Source organism: Harpia harpyja, chromosome 16, assembly GCF_026419915.1.
Source record: "Harpia harpyja isolate bHarHar1 chromosome 16, bHarHar1 primary haplotype, whole genome shotgun sequence".
Taxonomy (NCBI): domain Eukaryota; kingdom Metazoa; phylum Chordata; class Aves; order Accipitriformes; family Accipitridae; genus Harpia; species Harpia harpyja.
In genome coordinates, this window is record NC_068955.1 from 33657987 (window position 1) to 33680783 (window position 22797).

The following is a 22797-nucleotide window of genomic DNA, read 5'->3' on the forward strand; positions in this document are numbered from 1 at the left end:
TGCTGAGCCCACCACCTCCATCCTCACCCCAAAACTCAGCGGATGCTCAGACAGAGCCCAGGGGATGTGGATGGGGAATAGACACTTGTGGGGGGGGAACTTGGGGGCTATCTCCACTCTCCCGGGGGTGCCCACAGCTGTTGAAAGCTCATGGTGGAGGGCAGCAAGGACGCAGCCCAGGGGATCTGCAGGGACAGGGTGACCCGGCTGAGGAGCAGAAGGAGCTCACGGCAGCCAGGCCCGAGGCAAAGCGGGTTTGCCGGAGCCCACGAGGCGCTGCGTGCAGCCGGGCACGTCCACGTGCAAGTGGAAAAGGTGAGCAAAGAGCTCGGGCAGGGGCTGACACGGCCATTTGGCGAACAAGCGTGCAAGGGCGTGCGGGAGCGAGCGGAGCAGCTCGTGGCTCTCCCCTCGGCTCACCAGCCCCGGGGGCACCGGAGTGAGCCCCCCGTGCAGCGTGGGGTGCAGGCAGCTCCCCGGGAGGAGCCCAGGTGTGGGGCGGAGGCTCAGCAACCTCCCTGCAAGCCCGGGCGTGCATCTGGGCATCAAAAACACGGCTGCTGCCTCCTCCTCCTCACTGCACAAAACAGCAAAGGGGCCCCTTGCGATGCCGCCGCTGCCCACTCCCCCCGAAGAGAGAAGATCCTTGCCCCGTACCCGTCCTCCTCCTCGGTCCCAGCAGGAATTTCTGATCTTGCCTCCCAGCGCCAGCCAGGCTCAGCCCAATGCTTCCACCAGCGCGCTCCCTGCAAGCTCCTCTCTCCTCCAGGACACGCCGGCGGGTCGGGGCTTCCTGAGCCCCCCTGGGTGTTACAGACGGCAGCGGTGATTTCAAGCGGGCGAGAGCATCTCCCAGCCTGCGCGGTGAGGGACAGAGGCCAACCTGGCTTTTCGTGCCCTACGTCCAGCCGAGGGCCACATCCCTGCCAAGGTGCGAGGGTGACGGAGGGGAAGGAAATCCCAGCCAAGACATTGATTTTATTTTTTAAGAATAAAAAAAACCCCAAAACAGACAAAACTTCCTGAAAACAGCTTCCTACCTCATAATTTCACAGAAATTAGCTTGGAAACGTCATTTGCTCTCCCCTTGCTCCCGTACCTGCTCTGGGCTCTGCCCTTTCCCATCCCAACCCAGCCCCCCCAGGCGCAGGCAATGCCAGCCCATCGTGCCAAGGGGCTCTGCCCCCCACCCCGTACGGCCGCAGCGGCATGTCCCCACGCGGCAGGGCAGAGCCAAACCCCTTTTCACCTCCACGGTGGCTCCACGGGTCCCGGGGAGGGGAGCAGGAGGGTTTGGGCAGCCCCAGCAGGCTCATACCCCCGGCTCACTCCTGTGGGTACCGGCAGCCCCCCCAAAAAGCTCAGCTCTCCAGCCTGGCACAGGGACAAGGTGTTGGGCGTTTTGGGGGGGGGGGGGGGGGGGGGGGGCGACCCAGCAAAGGGGCTGTAGAGCGAGTGCCGGCTGCGAGCTTGGGTACCACTTTTCCACCTCTGGCATCACTGGCCCAAGCACAGTCCCCGGAGACCCACCGGCTCTGGGGATCAGCCAGGAGGCTTTATCCCTCCGGACAGCAGGATGCCCATTGTCCCGGCACTAATGAGTTAATAAATTCGTTTCTGACTAAGAAATTAGACCCTTAAGAAAAAAATCACCGCCCGCTTTCACCCTCCCCACTCCCCCCCTTCCCAAAATAACTGCGGTTCATTTACGGGTGCCCTCCGTGCCGGCACCGAGGTGCGTCGGCAGAGGTCGGGGACAACCGGGTGCCGGTGGTGGCCTGCCTCCGGCGGGTGCGGGGGGGTCAGTGGCTTCAGGCCGGGCTCGGGGCGCTAGTCCTTGGGTGGCTTCTTGCTGCGGGCGTTCCACATGCCGCGCTTGGAGTGGTAGTAATGGTAAAAGTTCCTGAGACGCAAGCGCTCCACCTCCAGCCCGCTCTGAAGGACCCTGCAGCCAGACGGAGGGACAGCCGCTCAGGGGAGGGAGGGGATGGACGCGGCCCTCCCGAAGGGAGGTTTTGCCCCTTCTCCGCCACATCGCCCCGGTCTTTAGCTGGCCGGATGGAGAAGAGAGCGGATTTCCCAGGGGATGTGCCCAAATCCGCGTGGCCAGCCCTGCCCCGGGGGGGGGTTAGGGGGCTGCCAGGACCCCCAGCCTCACCTGTCCAGGAGCTCCCAGTCCTCCCCGCCCCAGCGGTCTCTGAACTCCTCCGTGTTCATCCCTCCCACGCGGTCGAAGTCCGACTTGTAGATGCCAAAGAGGCCAAAGCCGTTCACCTCCCAGTAGCCTGGAGGAGCGGGAGAGCAATGAGGCGAGGGGTGCGGGGGGGCCCCAAATCCCCAGGCCATCACCTCCGCACTCTCCCTGCTACCCGGGAACCACAGGAACACCCTGTCCCAACCTCTCTTCCCACCACAGCTCTGTCCCCAACACTGCCACCTCTTGTGGGGGTGCACCGGGTGACAGCCCGGTTCTGGGGGGGCACCGTGCCCCGCGTGCCTCGAGCACCCTTGGGTTTGAATCCCATCTTGCCAGAGCAAAACCAAACCCATCCTCCCTGCGCATCCAAGCCCAGCTGTAACCCAAACCCAGCGCCGCAGCTCTCCTCGGGCAGGTGGTGGACATTTTCCAGCTGGAAGGGCGTCACGGCAGAGGGGACCCCGCTTACCGTTGGGCTCCCGTGGGGAGCTGCCGCAGCTCAGCCTCATGACGATGGGCGCGTAGGCCAGCTTCCCCTCCACGCAGTGCTTCCGGATGCTGTCCAGGATATTGGGGGGGAAATGGATGTGCAGGTCGCAGAGGAACACGATACTGTGCCCGTCCTATGGGAGGGGATGGACACAAGTGAGAGGATCAGGGTGAAAAAGTTCTGGGAGAGAAGCCAAGGCGAGAGCTGGTTCCTCTCCCCCAGCTCACCTCCACCGTGTCCACACCAGCCTGCAGCCCAGCCGAGCGCTCAAAGTTCCCCGTGCGCCGCAGATACTGGTAGCTGAGGAGAGAGGACAGGGCAGTTAGTGCTGGTGATGGGAAGGGACACAGCCAAGAGGGGGACAGGGACCATCAGTGAGGAGAAGGGACCTTCTCAGAAGGGGGTCGGGTGCCTACAACTCATGCCGCGGGTGCCCCCACGGAGGCAGAGGAGGTTTCTGCATCCCCGACTCCTCTGTGCAGAAAACAAGTTTAAACCCCCAGAAAAGAGCAGGAGGCAAGGGGCAGTGAGGCAGAGACACGTGCTGGGCTGGGGAAGGAAAGGCAGGTTGCGAGAGCACCACCAGGATGGCCTGTCCCACCACGAGGAGCCCCGCAGACCCCCCTCGGCAGCCTCAGAGGGAGCAGGGTGGGACGCGGAGCTCGCGCAGGGTGGGTTACCGGGGCAGTCGGGCATCCCGTAGGGCTTTCTCGACATCCATGTCGTCGCTGTCAAAGTCCACCAGGATGACGTTGAAGTTGGCGTCCTTCGTAGCCCCATACAGGTGGGCCATGTCCGAGATGAACTGCTGGACCCAGCGGGCTTGGTTCTTCACTGCCAGACACAGCCACAAACGTCCCTCAGGCTCACCATAAGGGTCCCAAGAGCACCACCTTCCCCAACCAAACCAACACCCTTTCTGATGAGAAGCGATAACCTCAGCATCTCATGAGAAGAGAGAACCTCATCCCCCTTGGGCCAGCCTGAAGGATACAACCAGGGAGCAAAGGGGTTGCCTTCCCCACACCAGAGGATGCCGAGGGCAGAGGGAGCAGCAGAGACCCTGGAGAGACACATCCTGCTCTCACCTACCAGGTACCACGAAGTGCACCATGACGTCCTGCTTCCAGCTGAGCCGCAGGGGCCGGCACAGGACGGGTTTTCCATAGAGGATGCTCCAGGTGCTCGGCTGGGGCTCAGTGGCCCCCAGGACCAGCCCTTCGGGGTTGGCCTCGGCGCTGTCGTCCTGCTTGCCCTGGTGCAAAAGGACGTAGACGTACTCGGAGAGCCGCACCGTCCGCTGGCCCCGCTCCGCCAGCTCCAGCTCCAGCAGGTAGCGGTTCCCCCGGGCCGTGTCCCGACGCTTCTCCACGTTGACGATCCTCAGGAGGGTGTAGATGCTACAGGGAAAGGAGAAGCACTTGAAAGCACCATCACCATAAGCCTCGCTCCCCGCAGCTGCCTTGCTCAAGGGGTTGGCCTGAACCCACCATCCAGCTCACCTGGCCCCAAGGAGCCAAGCGGGATAAAGGCACATCCCCCCGACCTCCCGCCCACACCCCGCTCCCTCCCTACCCTCCATTCTTCTCGTTGAGCTTCTCCATGTACTGTGCCACCACATCGACGACCTCGCTCTCGCTCAGCTGCAGGTTGCCCGACACGTTGCAGCGCAGGTCGTTCCAGTCGGAGCGCAGGAGCTCGAAGTCCACCGAGCTGACGCTGAACGTCCTCTGCCAGTTGATGGAGTCTTCCAGCCAGCTGTGCTGCAGCTCCCCGGTCTCGTAGCTGTAGTCTGACACCTCTTCTTCCTCCTCCTCCTCCTCTTCCTCCTGGCCCTTTCCCTCCTCCTGCTGGGATGCCGTCGTTTCTGACATCTTCAGAAAGGATGTCACCCGCGTCCCCTCTGAGTGGGTCGCCTCGGAGGAGTTGTAATCGGTGGTGGCCGCTGTCCTGCCCGGGGCAGGGGTCGTGTCCTCGTGCATCTCCCTACTGAAGAGCCCTTCGGTCCCCAGGGCGAGGAGACTGGGCAGCGCCTGCCGCTCAGTCCCCGGCTTGGACGGCTGCTCCCACCTCCTGCCACCCATACGGGCACTCTTCCGCCTGGCAGCGTCCCTCTCCTTGGAGATGTTGCTCAGGAGCCAGGGGGTCCGGCGGCCAGGGACAGCATGGAGCTTGCTGGAGGCGATGGGATGCTTCTGAGGGGTCCTGGAGCGAAGATGGACTTTCCTCAGAGGTTTTGGGTAAAGGAAGATGCCGGGGAAGGCTGGCTCCTGGGCCGGGGCTTTGCGCTTCCCCGGCTGCAGCCTGGTCACGTAGACCTTCTCCTGGGCTTTCCGGGGTTTTTTGTCCTCCCTGGTTGCTGCAGCCTTGCTGGGACCTGGCGTTTTGGCTTTGCCACCAAAGATGGGAACAGAGAGGTGGGGTTGGAGGCTCAGGGCCCCAGCATGCTTCGAAGGCGCCAGCAGCCCCAGTTCATCCTCCTCGCCCTCGCCGGGATCCTGGGGTAACCAACTGAGCATCCGCCCATGGACCGGCTCCAGCGCGGGGCCCACGTCCTCCTCGCCGTGGAGGTCCTCGAGGACAGCCGCCGGACTGGCGCTGGCCTGGCGGGACGTGCTCCATCTTCCCGGCTGCCCAGGCGTGCCCGCATCGTCCCGGGCCTGACCCTGCTTGTGGCGAAAGCTGTAATAGTCCAGGTCGTCTCCATAATCCCCAGTGACTGGCGGGGTCTCTTTCCCTTTGGCTCCGGGTACCGGCCCAAAGCTCTTCTCCTTGGCTTCGGGAGCTGGGTCTGTGGGCTCAGGGCTGTCCACTCCTTCCTCCTCCTCCTCCTCCTCATCCTCGAGGAAATCTAGGGAGTAAAGGCATAGATAAATACCCCGAGGGTCCGAGCCGCTGGGCACACCCCCCTGCAGCATGCTGGTCCAAGACAAGGAGGCAAAGCTTGTCTCCAGCAAGAGATTAACCTGCGAGCGGCCTCAGGCACTGACTGATGCTCACCAGGGCTGGTAGCTCCAGGCTCTGCCTGTTAAACCCTCCAAACCTTGGCTCTTGTTTCATCTGGGAGCAAACCTAGCCTGCCAGGGCTTTGCCAGGCTGCAAACCGACAGCCAGGTAGGCTCTGAACAAACCAGCTCCTGCAGGTCCCCATGAGCATCCCCAGACTCCACACCAGGTCTGGTCCTATCCTGCTGCCCACTGACCAGGCCAACCCAGGAGATGTGGGTACACAGCTTCAAGAATTAGGGAGGGCGAATCCCAACCCTAGCATCCCACTCCCATATCCCACAGCGCTTTGTGGCTGAGCTGAGCAGGATGCGTGACCACGGAGCGTGCGGGACCACTCAGAGGCAAGCTGCTCTGCGCAGCCCAGCCCTCCTCGAGGCCCCCCAGCATCGCTGGAGGCATCCCTATGAGCCGCATCTCCGAGTGGATGGGCTGGTGGGCAAGGATGCCAGTGCTCAGCCCCATGCCAAGCTGATGAGAGATGCCCAAAAAGCTGCCAGCGGGGAGCGGTGACTCACTGTCTGGGTTGAGGAAGAGAAATGCTCGCTGGCGTGGATCCTCCTCCTCTTCATCCATCTTCATGTACTTATAAAAACCAAACCTGGGAGACAGAAGAAAGATGAAGTCCCGGAGGTAAGGGAGGGGTGTACGTGCAAAGGGACGGGCTCGCACACACACAAGCCCACGCAGGGAGGCACGTCCCCGGCTGCAGCACAGGTGCCTGGGCACAGCCCGGCTCTGAAGGGAGCTGGGATTCCCAAAATCCAGGAGCACTGCCAGGTCCCAAGCTGCTACATGCCCGAGAGATGGGAAAAGAGCCAGCCTGGAGGTGGCCCTTCCATGGGGGATGGAGCTTGGGGACACGCGGCTGAGGATGCATCATCTCAGCGCCGTTTCTCCAGCTCTTTGAGCCCCCTGTTGACACCAGCCCCTTCCTCTCCCTCCATGTACCACCCCCAAATACCAGCCCACCAACACTTACTTCTCCAGGTAGAGGGGGGACTCCCTGTAGAAGCACTTGTTCTCCGTCTCCATGTGAGTGAGGCGCGTGAAGTCGTTGGGGTACACGAACGAGAGGTAGACCTGGGGAGACGACCACGCCACCATCACCCCGGCGCAGAGCGGGCTCTCTCCGAGGAAGCGGGGGCCGGCGGGACTAGGAGCCAGAGACCCAAGGCCAGTAGCGCAGCCCCTCAACACCAAGGTGACCTCCAGCATCTCAAACACACCATGGGGCTTTTAACCCAAACCCTCTCGGGTCAAGATGGGGAAGCTCAGCCTGATCCTCCAGCAAGAGACATTTTCTCCTGGATTGTAACCAGGTGGAAAAATCCCTGCCCCGGGGTGAGGGCAAAGCACCCTGCTTCGCCATGTCTCCCATGAGAGCGTGACCCCATCCCTGTCATGGGGAGGCACTTACAAATTGCAGGCCCTGATAGCGGGCGATGGGGAAGTCCTTCACCACGTAGGTGGGGCTGTAGGCACAGGGCACCAGCACGTTCTCCACTCGGGAGGCCTCGATCGCAGGGGCTGAGGAGAAGCAGCCGCAGCTCAGCCCCAAGCCATGCTCTGCCACCCTCGTAGCCCAACCCACCTTATAGTCAGTAGCCCAAACCATCCCAACTTGCCCCCCTACAGACCCCAGCAGAGATGCCCTCCACCCAGGAGACAGGCAAGAAGGTAGGAGGGATGCTCTGGGTGCCCTGGCAGTCAGGTCCTGCCTTTTTCCTCCTACAAAATCCCACGGAGATTTGCAAGGGTCTGCTCCCAGCCACTTACTGAGGAAGAAGGTGTCCCTGGGGTCAGACTTCAGCATGTCAGCCCCGTGCTCATCTTGCTGTGCCTCCCAGAGGTAGCTCCCGCTGTGGCTGGCCAAGGTCTGCGGGATGTGCTCCACGTGGTTCATCTTCAGGGACGATTCATCTGAAGGTGGCGAGGACAGGAGCTGAACCCCATGGGCATACCCATACGGAGCACTGTCCCAGGAGCATCCTCCAAGGCGGCGCTTCCCAACATCTCCATCCCTCCCACCAAGAGAGCTGAGAGAACTGCGGATTCCTCCTGCTCCCAGGGGCACAAGGGGAGCTGATGTGTTTGTACGAGGGCAAACCCAGCTCCTCCAGCCCTCTCACGTGCTCACAGACCCCGTGACTAATCAGCCTAATGATTATTGCCATCAACTAATGAGCACCGAGAGGACAAGGGTACAGCTGAGCTCAGCCAGGCAGCCCAGCTCCGATTACGGCATCGCTCACCACGCTCAAAGACAAGGGGGTGGGAACGCTATGGGCTTTTAATTCCCAAGGACACAGGAATTAAACCGTGAATGTTCTTCCCCGTAGAGGTGCAGGTAAATGTAACATGAGCTGGTTTTGCCTCCTATTCAGGGATGAGGGTGGCATGTTGTCCTTGGCTATCAACCAGCCCCCAGACCTCCCCGAGGGAGGTCACCTTGCTCCGGTCACCTTGGCCATGCTCAGAGCTGCCTGCCCTGAGCACGCAAGGGTGCTCCCTTTCCAGGCAGCTCTCCCTGCTGCAGAGCTGCAGGGAAACAGTCGGGTCCTGAAGCAAGCAGGAACCCCCTTCCCGAGCCCCAAATTCTTCTGCTTGCAGCAGGGAAAGGCTCCCCAAACACCTCTGTGCAGCTGGCTGAGGTTGGGCTGCAACCCCTGGAAAAGCCTGGAGAAAGGGAAGGAAGGAGGATGCTCTCCACGCTGCTGGTGTCCCCCTCGCCATGGGGATAGGCTCCCCACGAGTGATGTGGCTTCACCCTGGAATGCTGCTGGGGTCCGAGGGAGTCGGGAAGTGGGAAAGAGAAGCACTGAAGGACAGCGGTTGGGGAGGGGGAATTTATCTGCACGCCATCCATCTCATGGGCACCTGCATCAATACCAGCAATACCCCTCCATCCCTCCTCTCCCCACTAATCCCTGCCTGTTGCCTGTCCCCTCCTGCCTTATCGACACCTTCCAGGGCATGTTTGATGACCAGTCCTCCAGCGTATTGAGCACTGGGGCAGGACCCATCTATCAAGTCCTTTCTTGCTGCCAGGGAAGGGGCAGGAAGCAGAAGATCTATAGATTTAATTAAACCTTGCGCCATCCATCCCTGGTTACACGACAGCTCCTCATAACTCAGGGCCAGGCCAAGGAGCCAGCCCTCCATGGTCTCATTAGCAGGGACGAGGCTGGAGCACCAGGAGAGCTGTGTTTCTGTTGCGTGTCACTTCCCCAACCCGTTTTTATGAGGGTCGCAGCACACTCGCAGCATCACCAGTACCTGCCGCAGCCCCTTGCCTTCTTCCTTACACCCAGCAGAAGCTCTGGGGGGGCTGAGAGGCTGAAATCTTCCCCCAGGCTCTGGTTTCCTTCCCAGGCTCTGGTGCTATCTCTCCTCGGCTGCACCAACACATACAGCCCCCTCGAGAGCTTGCTTGCCATGGCTGCAGGCAGACACGTGTGGCCCTTACCTGTGTACAGGGAGATGTAGGAGGAGTCGATCACTTCAAACTTCAAGGTGGGCAGGAAAACTCGCCACTAGGAAAAAATAAAAGGAGATGGAGAATGAGCAAGAGGGTGGCAGGGGTTCAGGATGCAGCTGCCCAACCCCAGGCACCCTAGGATGGGTCCTCCCCTCTCCTCAGCTCCCACAAACTTGCCTGCACTGGTCCCAGCCCCAACCCTGCGGGAGGGAAACAAGGGAGAGGACTGATCCTGCCCCAGCACAGACCCAGACCCATCTCCTGCCTTTATCCCGGGTGATTTGGGATTAGTAGGCATCCCTTGCGTGGTCAGAGAAGGGAAGGCTCCCAGAGGTGGGACACGGGCTCATGCTGCTTTCCGCTCAGGACTGCCACACGACCACCCGTTGTCCTTCTGGGACAGGCAGGCCAGATCCAGCCCCGCATCAGCAGCAGCATCAATAACACCATGGGAGGCAGCACAGTCACACGTCCTGCCTCTCAGGGGAGGGCTGATGCTGGGGCACAGGGCAGCTTCTCCGCACACCCCCTTCAACCTCAGGGAACAGAGCAGGGAGGCCACGGCACCCATCAAGGACCTGAGCCAAAGCCAACACGCACCGCGAACGCACATTAACAGCAGACGAGTTTGCATTGACTTAAGAGGGTCTTCATAGCTGCCTGCGCTGATCTAACTACATGCATTTTAAAAGCATGTCTTGAGCCTTTGTCAGGACAAGCCCTCAAATGCCCGCAGGGAGAGACGCATTAGGGTCCTGCTTTTTTGTTGTTGTTGTTTCTTTCTGAACATCTGAAAGGCTTCCCTCCCTCCAGCAAAAAAATGTCTCCCCCATCTATTTGTTTTTCACAGCAGAAATGCAGATCTTATCGGGATGGATGGAGATGGAGCCCTGGGAGGGGGAGGTTGAGCGATGGGGAGGAGCGCGCCAGCGAGGAAGGGGTGTTGTCAGCCTCCCTGATGCTTTGCTGGCACAAGTTTGACTCCAGTGATTAATGACTGCTTGGGAGAAAGGAAACCTTTGCTAACGAGCCAACATCTTCCCCTCCCAAAGACAGCCCGAGCTCCTGACACACACACTCCAGGCTTTGCCAGGGTTGTGCAGCCAAGGCAGACAAGTTCAGATTTGAAACTCATGGTATCTCTAAGGGGGAAAAGAAACAAGGGACCCACTCCATCACCCCGGCCATTTCTCCCACCACTGATCCTGGGATGCAAGCCAGCAAGGTGGTCTGCCACTCGCAGATGGTATCCTGGGACCTGCCTGCTCTGATCTTACACGGTCTGGGCTCTCCTTGCCTGCGGCAACGGGGTCCTCAGAGAAGAAGCCCGCAGGGGACCTTTCCCCCTCTGCCAGCCCTTCTGCAGAAGGCCAAGGAGAAAGGAGAAGGGATGGGACTGGCCACGTGGAGCTGGATGTCCCACCACCACTGGAGCCTGGAGCGGAGGAGGGGCTGCTCTGTTAGCATCCATTGTGGGAGCACATCGGCAAGGCAGGAGCACAAGGGAGGGACAGCAGGGTCTTTAGGTCCCAAAAGGCCATGGCACGAAAGGATCGGATGAGGACAGAGAAAAGCAGCCTGTGCCAGGTGCCCTGCACAGCAATAGCCCAGGGGCACGGGGACACGAGCCCCAGCTCCATCGGAGCGACGCTGACTCGTCCCCTCTGTGGGCTGAGCCACTGGCAGCCATGGGAGAGGGGAAATCGTGGCTTTGCTCCAGGAGAAAGAGTTTTAACGCACATCGGGAAAAGCCCTGGCGCCAGCTCTTGACAGGACAAGCCTTGAAAGGAGCACGGGGTGGGGGCATTTACTCACGCCAACTTCCACGTGGTCTGAACCTCGGTCGTCTTGTTTGTGGAGCAGCTCGAAGTAGTAGCGTCTGGAGGACATGAGGCTGCGCAAGAGGGGAAGAAGCCAGTTAGAAATCATTGCTGAGCCAACTGCTACTGCTGCCAGGGCAATGGGAGCTCCCCTGCTAGAGCAGCCATCTCGGGAAACCCTCTCTGTCTTGCTCATGTGTGGCTAAACCTTCCTGGGGCAAGGAGACAGGCAGCATGATGTGGGTATCTGCTCCCCCATCCCACTGCTGAGAAGCTTCATGAGATCGGGGGGATCCCCTGTGCCCACTGCATCATCTGCAGAGGTGGCTGCGGCCCCCAACACCTTCAAGCCGTGGACCTGGAGGCATGGTTGGTTGAAGTCCTGCCCAGCCCAGACCCCACATGCCTTTTGGGAAGAGACCACGGCCGGGGTCTCCTCCCAAGGAGGAGGAACTGAGTCAGCATGGAGCCAGCAGCTCCGTCTCCTGACTCCATCCACCTGGGATGGGCAGCGGGAGCAAGCACACACTTACCGCAGAGGCTTGGAGACTTGTGAGCTGAATTTGGTGAACTCTCCCGGTGCCGTCCACTCGGTGCCCAGCTGGAGGAAGGAAGGAGCATGTGAGAGCACTGGGGACACTACGGGCCAAGCGGGCAAAAGGCCCAAACCCCACCAGGCTGCGAGAATCTCTCCTCCACCTCCATCAGGCACTATGCCATGCTGCAGAAAGGCTCTTCAGGCAGGAGGATATCCCAGAGGCTCTGTCCCAGGGGCCGCTTGTCCCCAGCTGCTGGCACTCCTGCCACAAGAACTTGTCACTGGCTAACACCAAGATCCCAAAAAGGCATGGGTGCAACGACGGACCATGGGGTTTCCGGTTATAGGAGTTAATGCCAAGAAAATCCAGGAGCAAATATTAAATCTCCTACTCTGGAACATAAGCTGGTCTTTGGTAGCTACAACTAGGATGGGACCCGGGGGCAGAGATGGGACCTGCCTGGCATTTCCCAAGGGGGCAAAGAAGCAGGAGAGCTGCTTCTGGCAAAGTCACACATGGACCCTGCACCCTCCCTTTAAGAGGTGCTGCAGCAGAGGGACCTGTAGAAGGGAGAATGTGCGGTGGCTAAAGAGCACCCATGGGTTTGAAACATCGTTAATTGAACACTATGGATCCCCGGAAGGCACTCGGAATGGTTATCAGCATGCTGGGAGCAAGGAGCCAGGCACCCCAAGGGAGGAGACACTCTCAGTGGGAGCTCCAGCACCCCCAGTGCAGGGAAAGGCAGAGGGTCAAGGACGATGGCGCGTACCTTGCCCACAAATGCAGCCAGCCGGGAGTTGGACGGACTCTCGTCGGAGCTGAGCCAGAACTCCGAATTGTCATCTGAAGCCACAGAAAACTGGAAATCCCCTGCAGAGAGCAAAGGAGAAGGTCACCACAGAGGGATACAGCAGCTCCGGTGGCATGGGCTCAGTCCCGGTGCCTCATTGTGAGATGGGGAAACAGGGATGGATGGACAGAGGTGACGGGGCCACCCCAGACCCCACGTCATGGCTCTGTCCTGGATGGGTCGTGGGCCTTGCCTCCAATTGAAGCAACCAGGGAAAAGGGTCTTTGCTCCAGAAAGACCCTCCTGCCTGGGAGCCAGTGATTCGGAGACTGTCTTTAAGAGCTTTTCTGTCCTCGTGTGGCCCAAGAAGGGGGAAGGTGGCAGCTTCTCCACATTGCTGCAGGGGGAGAAGAGGCCAAGCTCCATCACTCACCATCCTTGAAGGGGTGGATGTAGCCAAAAATCCTCAGCCCATAGTTCTTCCACTTGGGCGACACAGCCAGCTTCTTCACTGTGGTGCGGGTCTGTGGAGGAGAGACAGAGATGTGAAAGCATGAACAGTTCATGCCCAGGCTCATGCCTTGCACCAACATCACCCAGCCCACCTCCTCCTTGTTATCCCAGGGTCCTGTGCCCCTGGCACCGGAGGGAATGTGGATGTCCCATCACCACCCACCTCTTCTTCCATCCCTGCTCTGTTGAGAATTACCTGCCCCAAACCAAACCAAAAAGCCTGCAAGCAAAAGTCTTCAGGACCAAGCCCACACCCAGTGGAGATCCAGCAGCATGAGGAGAAGGACGAGCGGATCCTCCCTCCAACCCACCACCATCAGCCCTGGGACTCACGTGGGGAAAGAGTGGAAAATGGAGGTTCTTCCTCAGGTGCCTCACAGCCCCTCCGCACCAGTCTTCAAAGACGTGCAAGTTTGCCTTCCCTTTGTACTGCAGGACAAGAGAGGGAGATGAGCGGGGTGTCCTCCTCACATCCCCCCTCTCCAAGGACAGCGTTAGGGCAGGCTGAAATGTGGATGTCAAGCCCTAGGGATGTCACCTGCCCAGCCTCAGCTCTTCTGCAGTGACACTGAGGAAGGGCTGAGTTCCCATCCCTGTGCCAGCCCCTGGGTCACAACACCAACCCCCAGGAGATAACCCTCCTGCTGCTACTCCTTTGGGTCCCAAGCGCACTTGGACCCTTCACCCACCCCCAGCATCCATCCCACCGGCACACGGCCAGCACAGGGAGATGGGCGCAGCGTGGACCCATCCAGAGAAGACACGCGGCAAGATGTCCCCTTGCACACCCGCACAGACCGATGAGGGGGCTGACGCACACCCACGGCACACACGCGGGGAGCTCATCCTCACGGGCACCACGTTAACCCCAGGACCAGGCAGAGCCCCTGGGATGGGTGATGGAGAGCAGGGAGGAGGATGGCTGGAGATGGCTTTGGAGCCTGGCATGCTGGGGGGACATGGGCTGCGGGGTCCCCAACAAGGGGCAGGGTGGACCTCCTCCTCCACCATCACCCTTTTGCTGCTCCCTGCCCACCTACCTGCTCATTCCAGGGCAAAGCCTGCTTGGTCAGGTTGAGTTTGGGGTGCGTCGTGGCTCGGTCGGACCGTTGGCCTCTGGAAAACCAGCCGTCCAAGTCCTGCCCATCGTTCTGCCAAGGAAGAAGGAGGGAGATATGAGAGATGGGGGAGAATCAGGGCCAGCCCGGCTGCACTTGCATGAGGACTCCCTAGATCTAAACATTTCATTTTGGATGTCAAGCATTGCCAAACCAAGGCGAAAGCTTTCAAGGCTAACAGCAAAGGAAAGCAGGGGCAGGAGGAGGCAGAAAAATATTGGCAAGGTGTCCCGGGGAGCAGAGTTTCAAAATGTTCCAACTAAACTCGTTTCCCTTCCTCTGCTGAGATAAACTTCTCCAAAACAGTGAGTTTTCTGTTCATCCAAAATGTTTGGCCAATCTGATGGGCTACTGGAAATGGAGTATTTTGGGCTCCATCTCCAAAAGAGCAGAAGCAATCTCTATGTCTGCTCATGGGCAGAGGAAGCAGGATGTTTCTCTGCTCCCCCTCTTCCTTTAAAGGGGATTAGGTTAATCCAATCGCTTGTGTCTCATAATTTAGAGGGATTAGGTGAGCATTCACCTGCCCCCGGCTTGCTGAAAAGGTGATGGGTGGCAAGGAAGACCCAGGCACTTCTGGAGCCCACGCAGAGCATCCTCCTCTTCCACCACGTTGGCAGCTGCAGGCAGAGCCGGAGTGAGCCCGTGCCATCCCCGTGGGCATTGCCCTCTGCCATCACATCCCAGGAAGCACGGGCAGAGGGGGGACAAGGGACCAGCTAGCACGTGCGGAAGGAAGAGCCACCAACCCTCTCCAAAGCGACCGCCGACCTGCCGCTGTGTCCCTTGCTTGGGGTGATGGGAAGCCGTGCCTGTCACGCAGGGAGCTGGCTGGTGTGACAGCCCATTGTCACACTGGTGATGCCCACACTCAGCATCAGTCCTCTCCGGGGATGGGACTGAGGGGGACATGGATGTCCCTGCCACCCGTCTCAGGAGGATTCACCATCATTGTCCCCTGTGGCCTTGGCCAGGGAGGGAGGGACCATGCCACCCCCCAAAGAGCGGAGCCAACACCTCTCTGAAAGCAGAGCCCGGCTCTGAGCCCAGGCGAGAAGAACCACAGCATCGACAAAGTGCAGCCCGTTAGGATGCACAGTGCCAAAGCAATAATTAGCAAACTTTGCCTGAATGAACTCATTAGCGTCCCAGAGGAGGGGAGCGGTGCCCTTGGAAGCTGTTATTAGGGAGGTGGCGTAATTGTGCCGTGCTTGTTGGAAGGATTCACCCTCCTCCCAGGGAAGCCACGATGCAATTCCTGCTGTCCCCCTCCGTCCTCACCCAGCACCAGTCTGTGTTTTCTCCGGGCACGTCATTTTCCTCCTTTGCCCATCTGCCCCTTATTTATGAGGAGCTGGGAAAGATCAGAGCAGGGGTCGTCCTTTCTCGCCCATCCCCTGCCAGCCAGCCAGGCGCAAGCAGCCTCTTCCCCATCCGTATTTCTCACTGCCTAATTGCTGCCTATCCTGAAGCCAGCTCTCCTTACTGGCACGTGGCTCTCTACACCCAGCGCCTGGAAAAAACTCTCTGTCCCTCTCTGGAGAGGGACTGGGATGGGTCTCCATCCCATGGGTGAGATGGGTAAAGAGGACAAGCCACCGGCATCCCTGCCCTGCCCCAAAGATAAAGAGTCGGCTGTGTCAACAGCAAGATCCGTGGTTGGGAGCTCACCAGGAGGAAAGTTTTCCATCTCCTTTTTTGAAGCAGCATTTTTTTGCTCCAGTTTGCAGAGTCCTTTCAAGCCAAGCTGTTTGCTTTCAAACTGGAGTGAACTTTTCCCCCGCCTGCCCCAACAGAGGGGACTATTCACAGCCCAGCTCTCTGCAGCTGGAAACAGGGGGTGGGTTATTTGCTGAAGGTGGGGACAAACCGGCCTTTTAATTGCAGAGCCAGCGATGCTGTAGATGTCCAGCAGCTGCAAAAGACACTGGGCAGGGCTAGGCATAAAGAGATGGGCACCAAGGGGCTCTGGGCGCAGGGACTCGATGCTTTCCCCTCCCTCCAGACACAAAACACTCACCTGTGCTCAAAGTACCGTGGCTTGGGAACAGCCCAAGCAATGCCCACCCCGATGGTGACTCGCTGTCACGGGGACCTGCAGCAGTTAGGCAGTGACCTGCTGTTGGGATGGGGCAGGGGACACTATGTGGTTTCCCTCTCCTGCCATCCCACCTGCCTGCCCTGCTCCAAAGCCTCTTGGTGACAACAGGTTGAACAGGGGACAGCAGGGTGTTGAACAAGGGCTTGGTGACAACAGATTGAACAGGGGACAGCAGGGTGTCCTCGTGGCTACAATGCCAAGTGCCTCTTGGGCTGTTAGCAAGGAGAGATCCTCTCTCTGGCTTCTGTGTGGAGACACCACCTGGGGTACACTGGATCCAGTTTGGGGTTCTCCAGTCCAAGACAGACAAGTGGAGGTTGGCAAGATGGAGCAGAGGAGAAGGTGGCTTTGCCCAGCAAAGCAGGACTTTATTGCCATCAACAGCTATGCAAGAGCGGGGTGCAGAGAAGATGATGCTGGACCCTTCTCAGAGAAGCACAGCGACAGGGCAAGAGGCACAAGGTGCAACACTAAAAGTTTCAATGCGGTATTAGGGTTTTTTTTAATTCACGACAAGGGCTGTTGAGCAGAACCAGAGAGGTTGTGCCCTCTCCATCCTTTGATCTACTCGGATGGACAAGGCTTGGGGCACCCTGCTCTAGTTGGCCGTGTGTTGGATAGGGGACTTGGATGAGCAACCTCCACAGGTCCCTTCACACCCAACCGCACTGTGGCTCTCCACTTACCATCAGCTCCTCCTCATGGCTCTCGCTGGAGTCCTCGGCTTTCCTCCGCCGTGCCGACGCCTGGGCTGCCACCGGCCGCCTGCCGGGATCAGTCACCTCCCCCAGCCTCTCGCCATCTGCAAGGGGAGCAGAAGAAGGAGTGAGACCACAGCCACCTCCCACGTCCTCCCCATCCCAACATCGCCCCTCTTTTGGGGACACCCCCTTGCACTGGCAGGGGGAAGGGCAGGTGCTGCCATCGCCGCTGCTCCCAGCGGGGAGGGACACGGGGGACGATGGCACGGGACAACGGCGGGGGGCTCTGGCTGCGATTCCCCTCATTACATTTGTACTAAGCAGCTTGCAGCAGCTCATCAGCATCAGGTTTAATTACACCCCCCGCAGCCCAGCTCATGGCCCTTTACGTAAGAGACAGCCAGGATAAGCTCCTGTGGGATCTCACTCCCCATCCATCCTCGGGGACGCATCCCTGCTCCCCTGTCCCTCCAGTCCCCGGCTCTCCTGGTGCATCCCACAGCTCTGCCCAGAGCACACTGGCTCCGAGCACCCCCCAGACATATTCTCCCCAAACCCATCTTCCCACTCCCCAACACCACACTAAATGCACCATTGCAAAGACTTCACTAACAGCCCTGCTGCAGATGACTTTGTTACTGTGTGCTGCATTAATTATCCCCAACCTACAGACTCCCCTCTGCAGCTCACACCCATCTGCCTTGGGCTGCAAAGGGAGGGTTTCTTTTAAACCACCCTCACTTCCCAGCATTAAAATAACTGACTTCCCCCCAAATAATGGCACAGTCTTGGAAAACGTATTAGTTATTGGGGGGGGGGGGGGGGGGGGAACTTCCTCTATCTCTGACATAGCAGGTGGCTGCCTCTGAACTTTTTAGACAGGCACCCCAAAACCTGGTGGGATGGAGGGAGTTTGCAGTTCAACCGTCGCTTCTGGTGCCGGTGCACGGCTCGGCTCTGCATTTCAAACCGACATCAAGGGAAGCTCAAGGTGATGCTCAGAGAGGCGGGTGTCTAAGAACACCCATGGGTCCCCCAAAAAACCAGCCAGCCCCATATCACAATAAGGGAGAGCCCCAGACGTTGCGAGCAGCCCCGCAGCCCTGTGCGCCAGCCATGGGCATTGCAGCAAGGGGGTCACCGACACCCTCCAAAGGGTATGGCAAGACGCTCTCCAGTCCCTCCACACCCTCCTTCCCCCCAACAGCAAGTCCTGGGGGGGTCCTACCCCCCCAAAGTGAAACAGCCTCGGTGGCTGCTGTGGTGGGAGCTGCTGGGGTGGCTTCAGACCCCGCAGCCTGGCCAAGGAGGGGCTTGGGGTGCCCCTGGAGCCCCCCTACCGCACGCCTCCCATGCCATTAGTATTCCAGCAGCCGCGCAGCTGGCGTCTCCTTGGAGATGGCAGCACAAATCCCATCCCCACCACGGGGACAGGAAATTAAGCTCTAAAGCCCCTTCTTCTGCTCTCAGCCATTCTTCAGCCCCTGGCAGCTCCAACTCTCTCCTGGCAGCTCCCTGCCTCCCTCCAGCCGCCCTCCTCTCCTCGCCCATCTTCATCCCCGCACCGTTCCTCCCGTGGCCCCAAGGAGGGTGATGGGGAGCATTGCAGGGAGGAGCGGGACCAGATCCAGCACCCTCCTTTCATCTCCTCCGCTCTCGAGACCCCCATCACTCCTAGGGATGCTCCTGCCAGCACAGGCGGTGGAAACAAAGCTGATCCTCGCTGTGCCGAGGCTGCAGATGCTGCTACTCCGGCACGGAGTGCCGGGGACAGCGTTATTTCCCCCCCAGCGGACACGAGGAAGATCTCAGTGCATCCCCAGGGACCTGCCAAAGGATGGGATGCACCAGCCGGCTCCACGGTACCCATGCAGGGTATCTCTCCTGGCCTTGGAGGAGATGAACCTGTCCCGTGGGATCTGCCAACTCGGCATCCGTTTGCGATGCAGGCTGGGGGTGCCATGCTGCAAGTCCTGTCCCTGGGACGGACTAACCCCATATGGGCCTCTGCTGCGAAGCCCCGGGTCCTGGTGAGCAAACCCGAGCCAGCAGCATTCCAGGCTGCATCCACAGGGGATGGCTGGGCACGGTCACCCCCACTTCGCTCAGCCCTTTTCGCTCACCTCTGGGTACAGCACCCTGGTTTGGGCCCCTGCTACAAGTCATTGGGTAAATTGGAGAGAGATTATTTGATATAAATTGGAGCAAAGGGGGGGGGAAAAAAACCCGCGTTGCCCCCAGCAACACTGCGCAGGCTCCATCCTTGCAGGCTCTCAAGAGCCAAAGCCATAAGCCCCTGCTCGCCCTCCACCCCCATCACCCAGCTCCAGCCCCATCAGGGACCCTCTCAAACTCAAGCAACTCCTCTCAGCCACCACAAAGGATCAGGATAGGGCTTGTGCTCCCTACTTCAGTTTGCATCTAAATTAAACGCCGCCGCTGCTCTGGTGGGGTTTAAGTAACACTGAGGCTCAAAACCTGCGTGCCTTCAGCAAAACCCTCTCCCTTCTTGGCGGGGAGGCTAGTGCTTGCATCCCCAGAGGAGTGAAAGCACCAGCAAAGCCCCAGAAAAAGGCTTCCAGGCTTCTGCGTCGATGTTTATTCCCCTGCAATTTAAATATTGGATAGGAAAGTCAAGGGCAGCCTTAGCCAAACACCCAAATGCTAATCAGCCTGTGTGGGAACGGGAAATAAATGTCGCCCTTGATAAGGGGAAGGAAAAGCCAGCACCTTGTACCAACAAGCATCACTTTGCTCCCCCCTCAAAAAATCAAGCCCCTTTGGTCTGAACCTCGCCCCTGCAACAGAGGAGCATATCAGGGGTACAAGAAGAGGAGGGAGAAAGCAGCACCAGGAGGAAGGAGGGTTTTGGTTTCCCCCAGCTTGGTTTCCTCCTACGCATCCTCCCAGCGCCCTCCGGGACTGCTCGTTTGCTGTGCCCAGCCCGGCTGCTCCCCCTGCATCCCTCCGGGATGCAGAGCCAGCACCGCCGCTCTGATTAATTCTGCTAACCTGCCTCTTTTTCAAGGACCAGAAAGAGCCGCATAAAGGCGGGTAGCAGGGGGCGAGAGGATGGGGGAAGGTCTGGAGGATCAGCAAGGGACCTGCTCACTCGGGGACGGCATTACCCGGGGGGATGCTCGGCAGGGATGCATTAAGAGCTCTTCCCCCAACAAGTGCGGGAGCGACGCTAACGCTTTCAGAGCAGCGCAAGGAGGGGTCAGGAGATGCACACGCCATCGCATGAACCACCTCCGAGTCACAGCAGCCTCCAGACAGCGAGCCAGGGCCAGAAGCGGTCCTCAGGATGAGACCGTGGGTGCGAGGGACCAAGTACCATCCCCATCGCACGGCACAGAGACCAGGGCGACGCCTCTCTGGGAGATAAGAGTTTCCCCGTTATCACAGCCGTATAAACCCCCTGCTGCCGCCTCCCCCCTCCGCCGGGAAGCACAGAGGGCCTTTCACGCAGCCAACTCCTGCCTCCCCACCTCCCTTCTCCTCCCCTCCTGCTCGGCTGACGGCACGCAGCTCGCTCGCCCCGAACACAGCCCCTTTCTTCGGTTGGGTTTCGGAGCTGGGATTTCTCTTGCAGCTTTCTGGACCCTTGCCAAACCCTCCAACGTGGTTAGAGATGCCCCCTCACTTACGCTTCCTCCTGCATCTCCTAATTGCTTCTAACGAGTCTCCCCTCCACAGTCACTTGCTGCGAGCTTGCTCTGCTCCCACCCACCACGTACCCAGACCAGTCACCCAGGGATAAACCCAGACACGGCCCAGCGAGCCAAGCTGCCTCAGCACAGGTAGGGGAAAGCTCATAGGAGCATCCGCAAAAGGATCAGGGCTGGGATTCCCAAAATCCCCAGCTCTTGCCCTCCAGCTGGATGCTCAGCCCCAATGAGCTCTGGCTGCTCAACGGGAAGGGTCCCACGGGGAGGCATCGGGTTGGACAGGCTGGTCCTGGTCATCAGGCAGCCACGTATGGAACGGATGGAGCCAGCAGAGAGAAATTGCCGGGATGGGACAGTGGTCGGGCAATGCCTTGGCATGCTCTGCCCAGCTCCAGCTACTGCCAGGGCTCTGCTCCCCGTGGTTTGGTTTCCCAGGCCCCGTGTTGCCTGCGAGGATCTGACACCATACCCCAGGGGACATGGCTGGCAAGGGCAGCCTGGCCACGGGAGAAGATTCCCGTGCCTGCGAGGAAGCCTCAGCACCGCAGGAGCCTACGGTTCCCCACCAGCTACCCCGACAAGCAAACCGTGACCAGAGCAATGGAAAAGGAGATGGATGGATTTAGCTCGGTGCTCCAAGAAATCCCCCCTGGGGTGACCATCTGCTTTCCTGTCTTCCCATTCCTGCAGCAAAATCCGCACTGGATGGGAGATGCCGAAGCATGCAGCTGGGCTGGAGACAGCTCTGGCTAGCAGCCTCGCCACCATCCATCCCTGAAATGCCGGTGGACTGGGCTGCAACGGGTTGCCAAAACCCTCTAGGTGTGTTCAGAGCTGCATCTTAACCTGGATCCCTACCTCCCAGTAAAAAGATGAGCTGAGAAGCAGCACCACCATCCATGCACAGAAGATGGGGAAAGGCAAGGAGAAACCCAACCAGAGCCAGAGCGCGGAGCATCCCCACCAAAGCCAAGCCCTGTGGTCTAGACCAGAGCTGGAGGTGGGTCTTACTACTCACAGAAACACAAACCTGGGATTTGCTGCTCTCCTCAGCATCCCAACGCTGCTCCCCAGCACATCCCAAAGCCGAGGGATGGGTGACAGGGGTGAGATGTGGGATGAGCACTGGTGCCAGGCTGCCCACCCCGAGGGATAACTTCATCCCATGTTGCGCTTCCCAGCAACGCAGGGCTGCTCCCCCTTTTTGGCTTGGGGAAGGAGCCTGCCAGAGCAGCCAGCTCCAATGATCTAAAATCAGGCAAAGCCTTTGGAGGCTGGAAAACGTGAGGGCCTCGGTTATTTCCCTTAATTCCCACTGCCAGCTGCTGCAGGAGACCTTGGGACCAACACAGGAGATTGCCGAGGGACCTTCACAGGCACATGCTGCTACCTCGCCTTCCTCAGAGGATACAAATACAAGAGGAAAGGCCAGGGAGGGGCTGGGATGGGATGTATGTCCTGCATCTCCCTGACACAAGGAAGCGCTGCTCAGGAAAGTGCTGGAAATACCAGGACAACACCATGAAGGTCAGGATGCTAAGAACCAGGTTTCGGGCATGCTGAGTACCCCACGTCTGAGCTGACATCTTTTGAGGTCCACCACCCAAGGGAGGTCTGCACATGTCCTGGTTGCTCCTGATCTCTGAACTTCTGCAGGATGCTTTTGAGCTCTCCGAATCCAGAGGGACTGGGGAGGGACAAAGCTTCTCTAGCATCCAGCCCAGCTACTGAGTCCATCTGCACAGCTGTGAAACACTGCAAGGCTTCTGTAAAGAAACCCTTGCCCATCCAGACCATCGCATGCATCCCCTCTCTCCCCATGGAAAAAGAGAACTCAAACCCTACCAAACCAATGAGCCCGCAAAGAAAGTGTGGGGGGGAAGCCAGTCCTGCTCTTGGGAAAAGCGTGGTGGTGGAAAGATAGGGGAGAGGGCCTCACTCATGGCAGCACTTGAAGCTACCATTGTGCCAAAGGGGAACGCCAAGCCCCCAGCAAGAAGCGGTACCCGTGTTGGGAGGATGCCAGCAAAAGAGGGATGAAGGCAGCAACTCGAGCCAGAAGATGAGCCAGGGATGCAGCAAGCGGGCGAGCAGCTCAGGAAGGACCATCCCAAGCATCTGCCGTGGGTTCAGGGAATAGAAGAGGAGGAGACAGCCCAACACCTTCCCAGGACAAGGAACAGGGCAGCTCGGGGGAGTGGGGCTCTGCCCAACAAGTCCTTACCAGCAAGAAGAGACACCAGATGCGCAGCTGCAAAAGCAACGGGGTTAAACTGGGTTTACACCCCTGGGGAATTCAGGCTGATCTCTCCCCGACTTCACGGGGGACACGACCTCGGTGGCCAGTAACAAATTAGTCCCAAACCA

At 59.3% G+C, this 22797-nt stretch overlaps 1 protein-coding gene across 2 annotated transcripts in view; it reads right to left on the reverse strand.

The window, feature by feature from the left end:
• Positions 1 to 958: 958 nt before the first annotated feature.
• The window catches only part of B4GALNT4 (beta-1,4-N-acetyl-galactosaminyltransferase 4), a 31893-nt gene continuing 10054 nt past the window's right edge, over positions 959 to 22797 (reverse strand). For both annotated transcript variants that reach the window (XM_052811532.1, XM_052811531.1), the window contains exons 2-20: positions 16745 to 16860; positions 13880 to 13990; positions 13173 to 13268; positions 12760 to 12850; positions 12306 to 12406; positions 11528 to 11595; positions 10990 to 11068; positions 9163 to 9229; positions 7473 to 7616; positions 7114 to 7223; positions 6676 to 6776; positions 6212 to 6294; positions 4263 to 5538; positions 3780 to 4087; positions 3368 to 3521; positions 2915 to 2987; positions 2667 to 2820; positions 2159 to 2285; positions 959 to 1945 (exon numbers count right to left, since the gene is read on the reverse strand). In XM_052811532.1, coding sequence (XP_052667492.1) covers positions 1831 to 1945; positions 2159 to 2285; positions 2667 to 2820; positions 2915 to 2987; positions 3368 to 3521; positions 3780 to 4087; positions 4263 to 5538; positions 6212 to 6294; positions 6676 to 6776; positions 7114 to 7223; positions 7473 to 7616; positions 9163 to 9229; positions 10990 to 11068; positions 11528 to 11595; positions 12306 to 12406; positions 12760 to 12850; positions 13173 to 13268; positions 13880 to 13990; positions 16745 to 16747 — 3261 coding nt within the window. In that variant the 5' untranslated portion in view covers positions 16748 to 16860 and the 3' untranslated portion in view covers positions 959 to 1830. The remainder of the gene's footprint in view (positions 1946 to 2158; positions 2286 to 2666; positions 2821 to 2914; positions 2988 to 3367; positions 3522 to 3779; positions 4088 to 4262; positions 5539 to 6211; positions 6295 to 6675; positions 6777 to 7113; positions 7224 to 7472; positions 7617 to 9162; positions 9230 to 10989; positions 11069 to 11527; positions 11596 to 12305; positions 12407 to 12759; positions 12851 to 13172; positions 13269 to 13879; positions 13991 to 16744; positions 16861 to 22797) is intronic.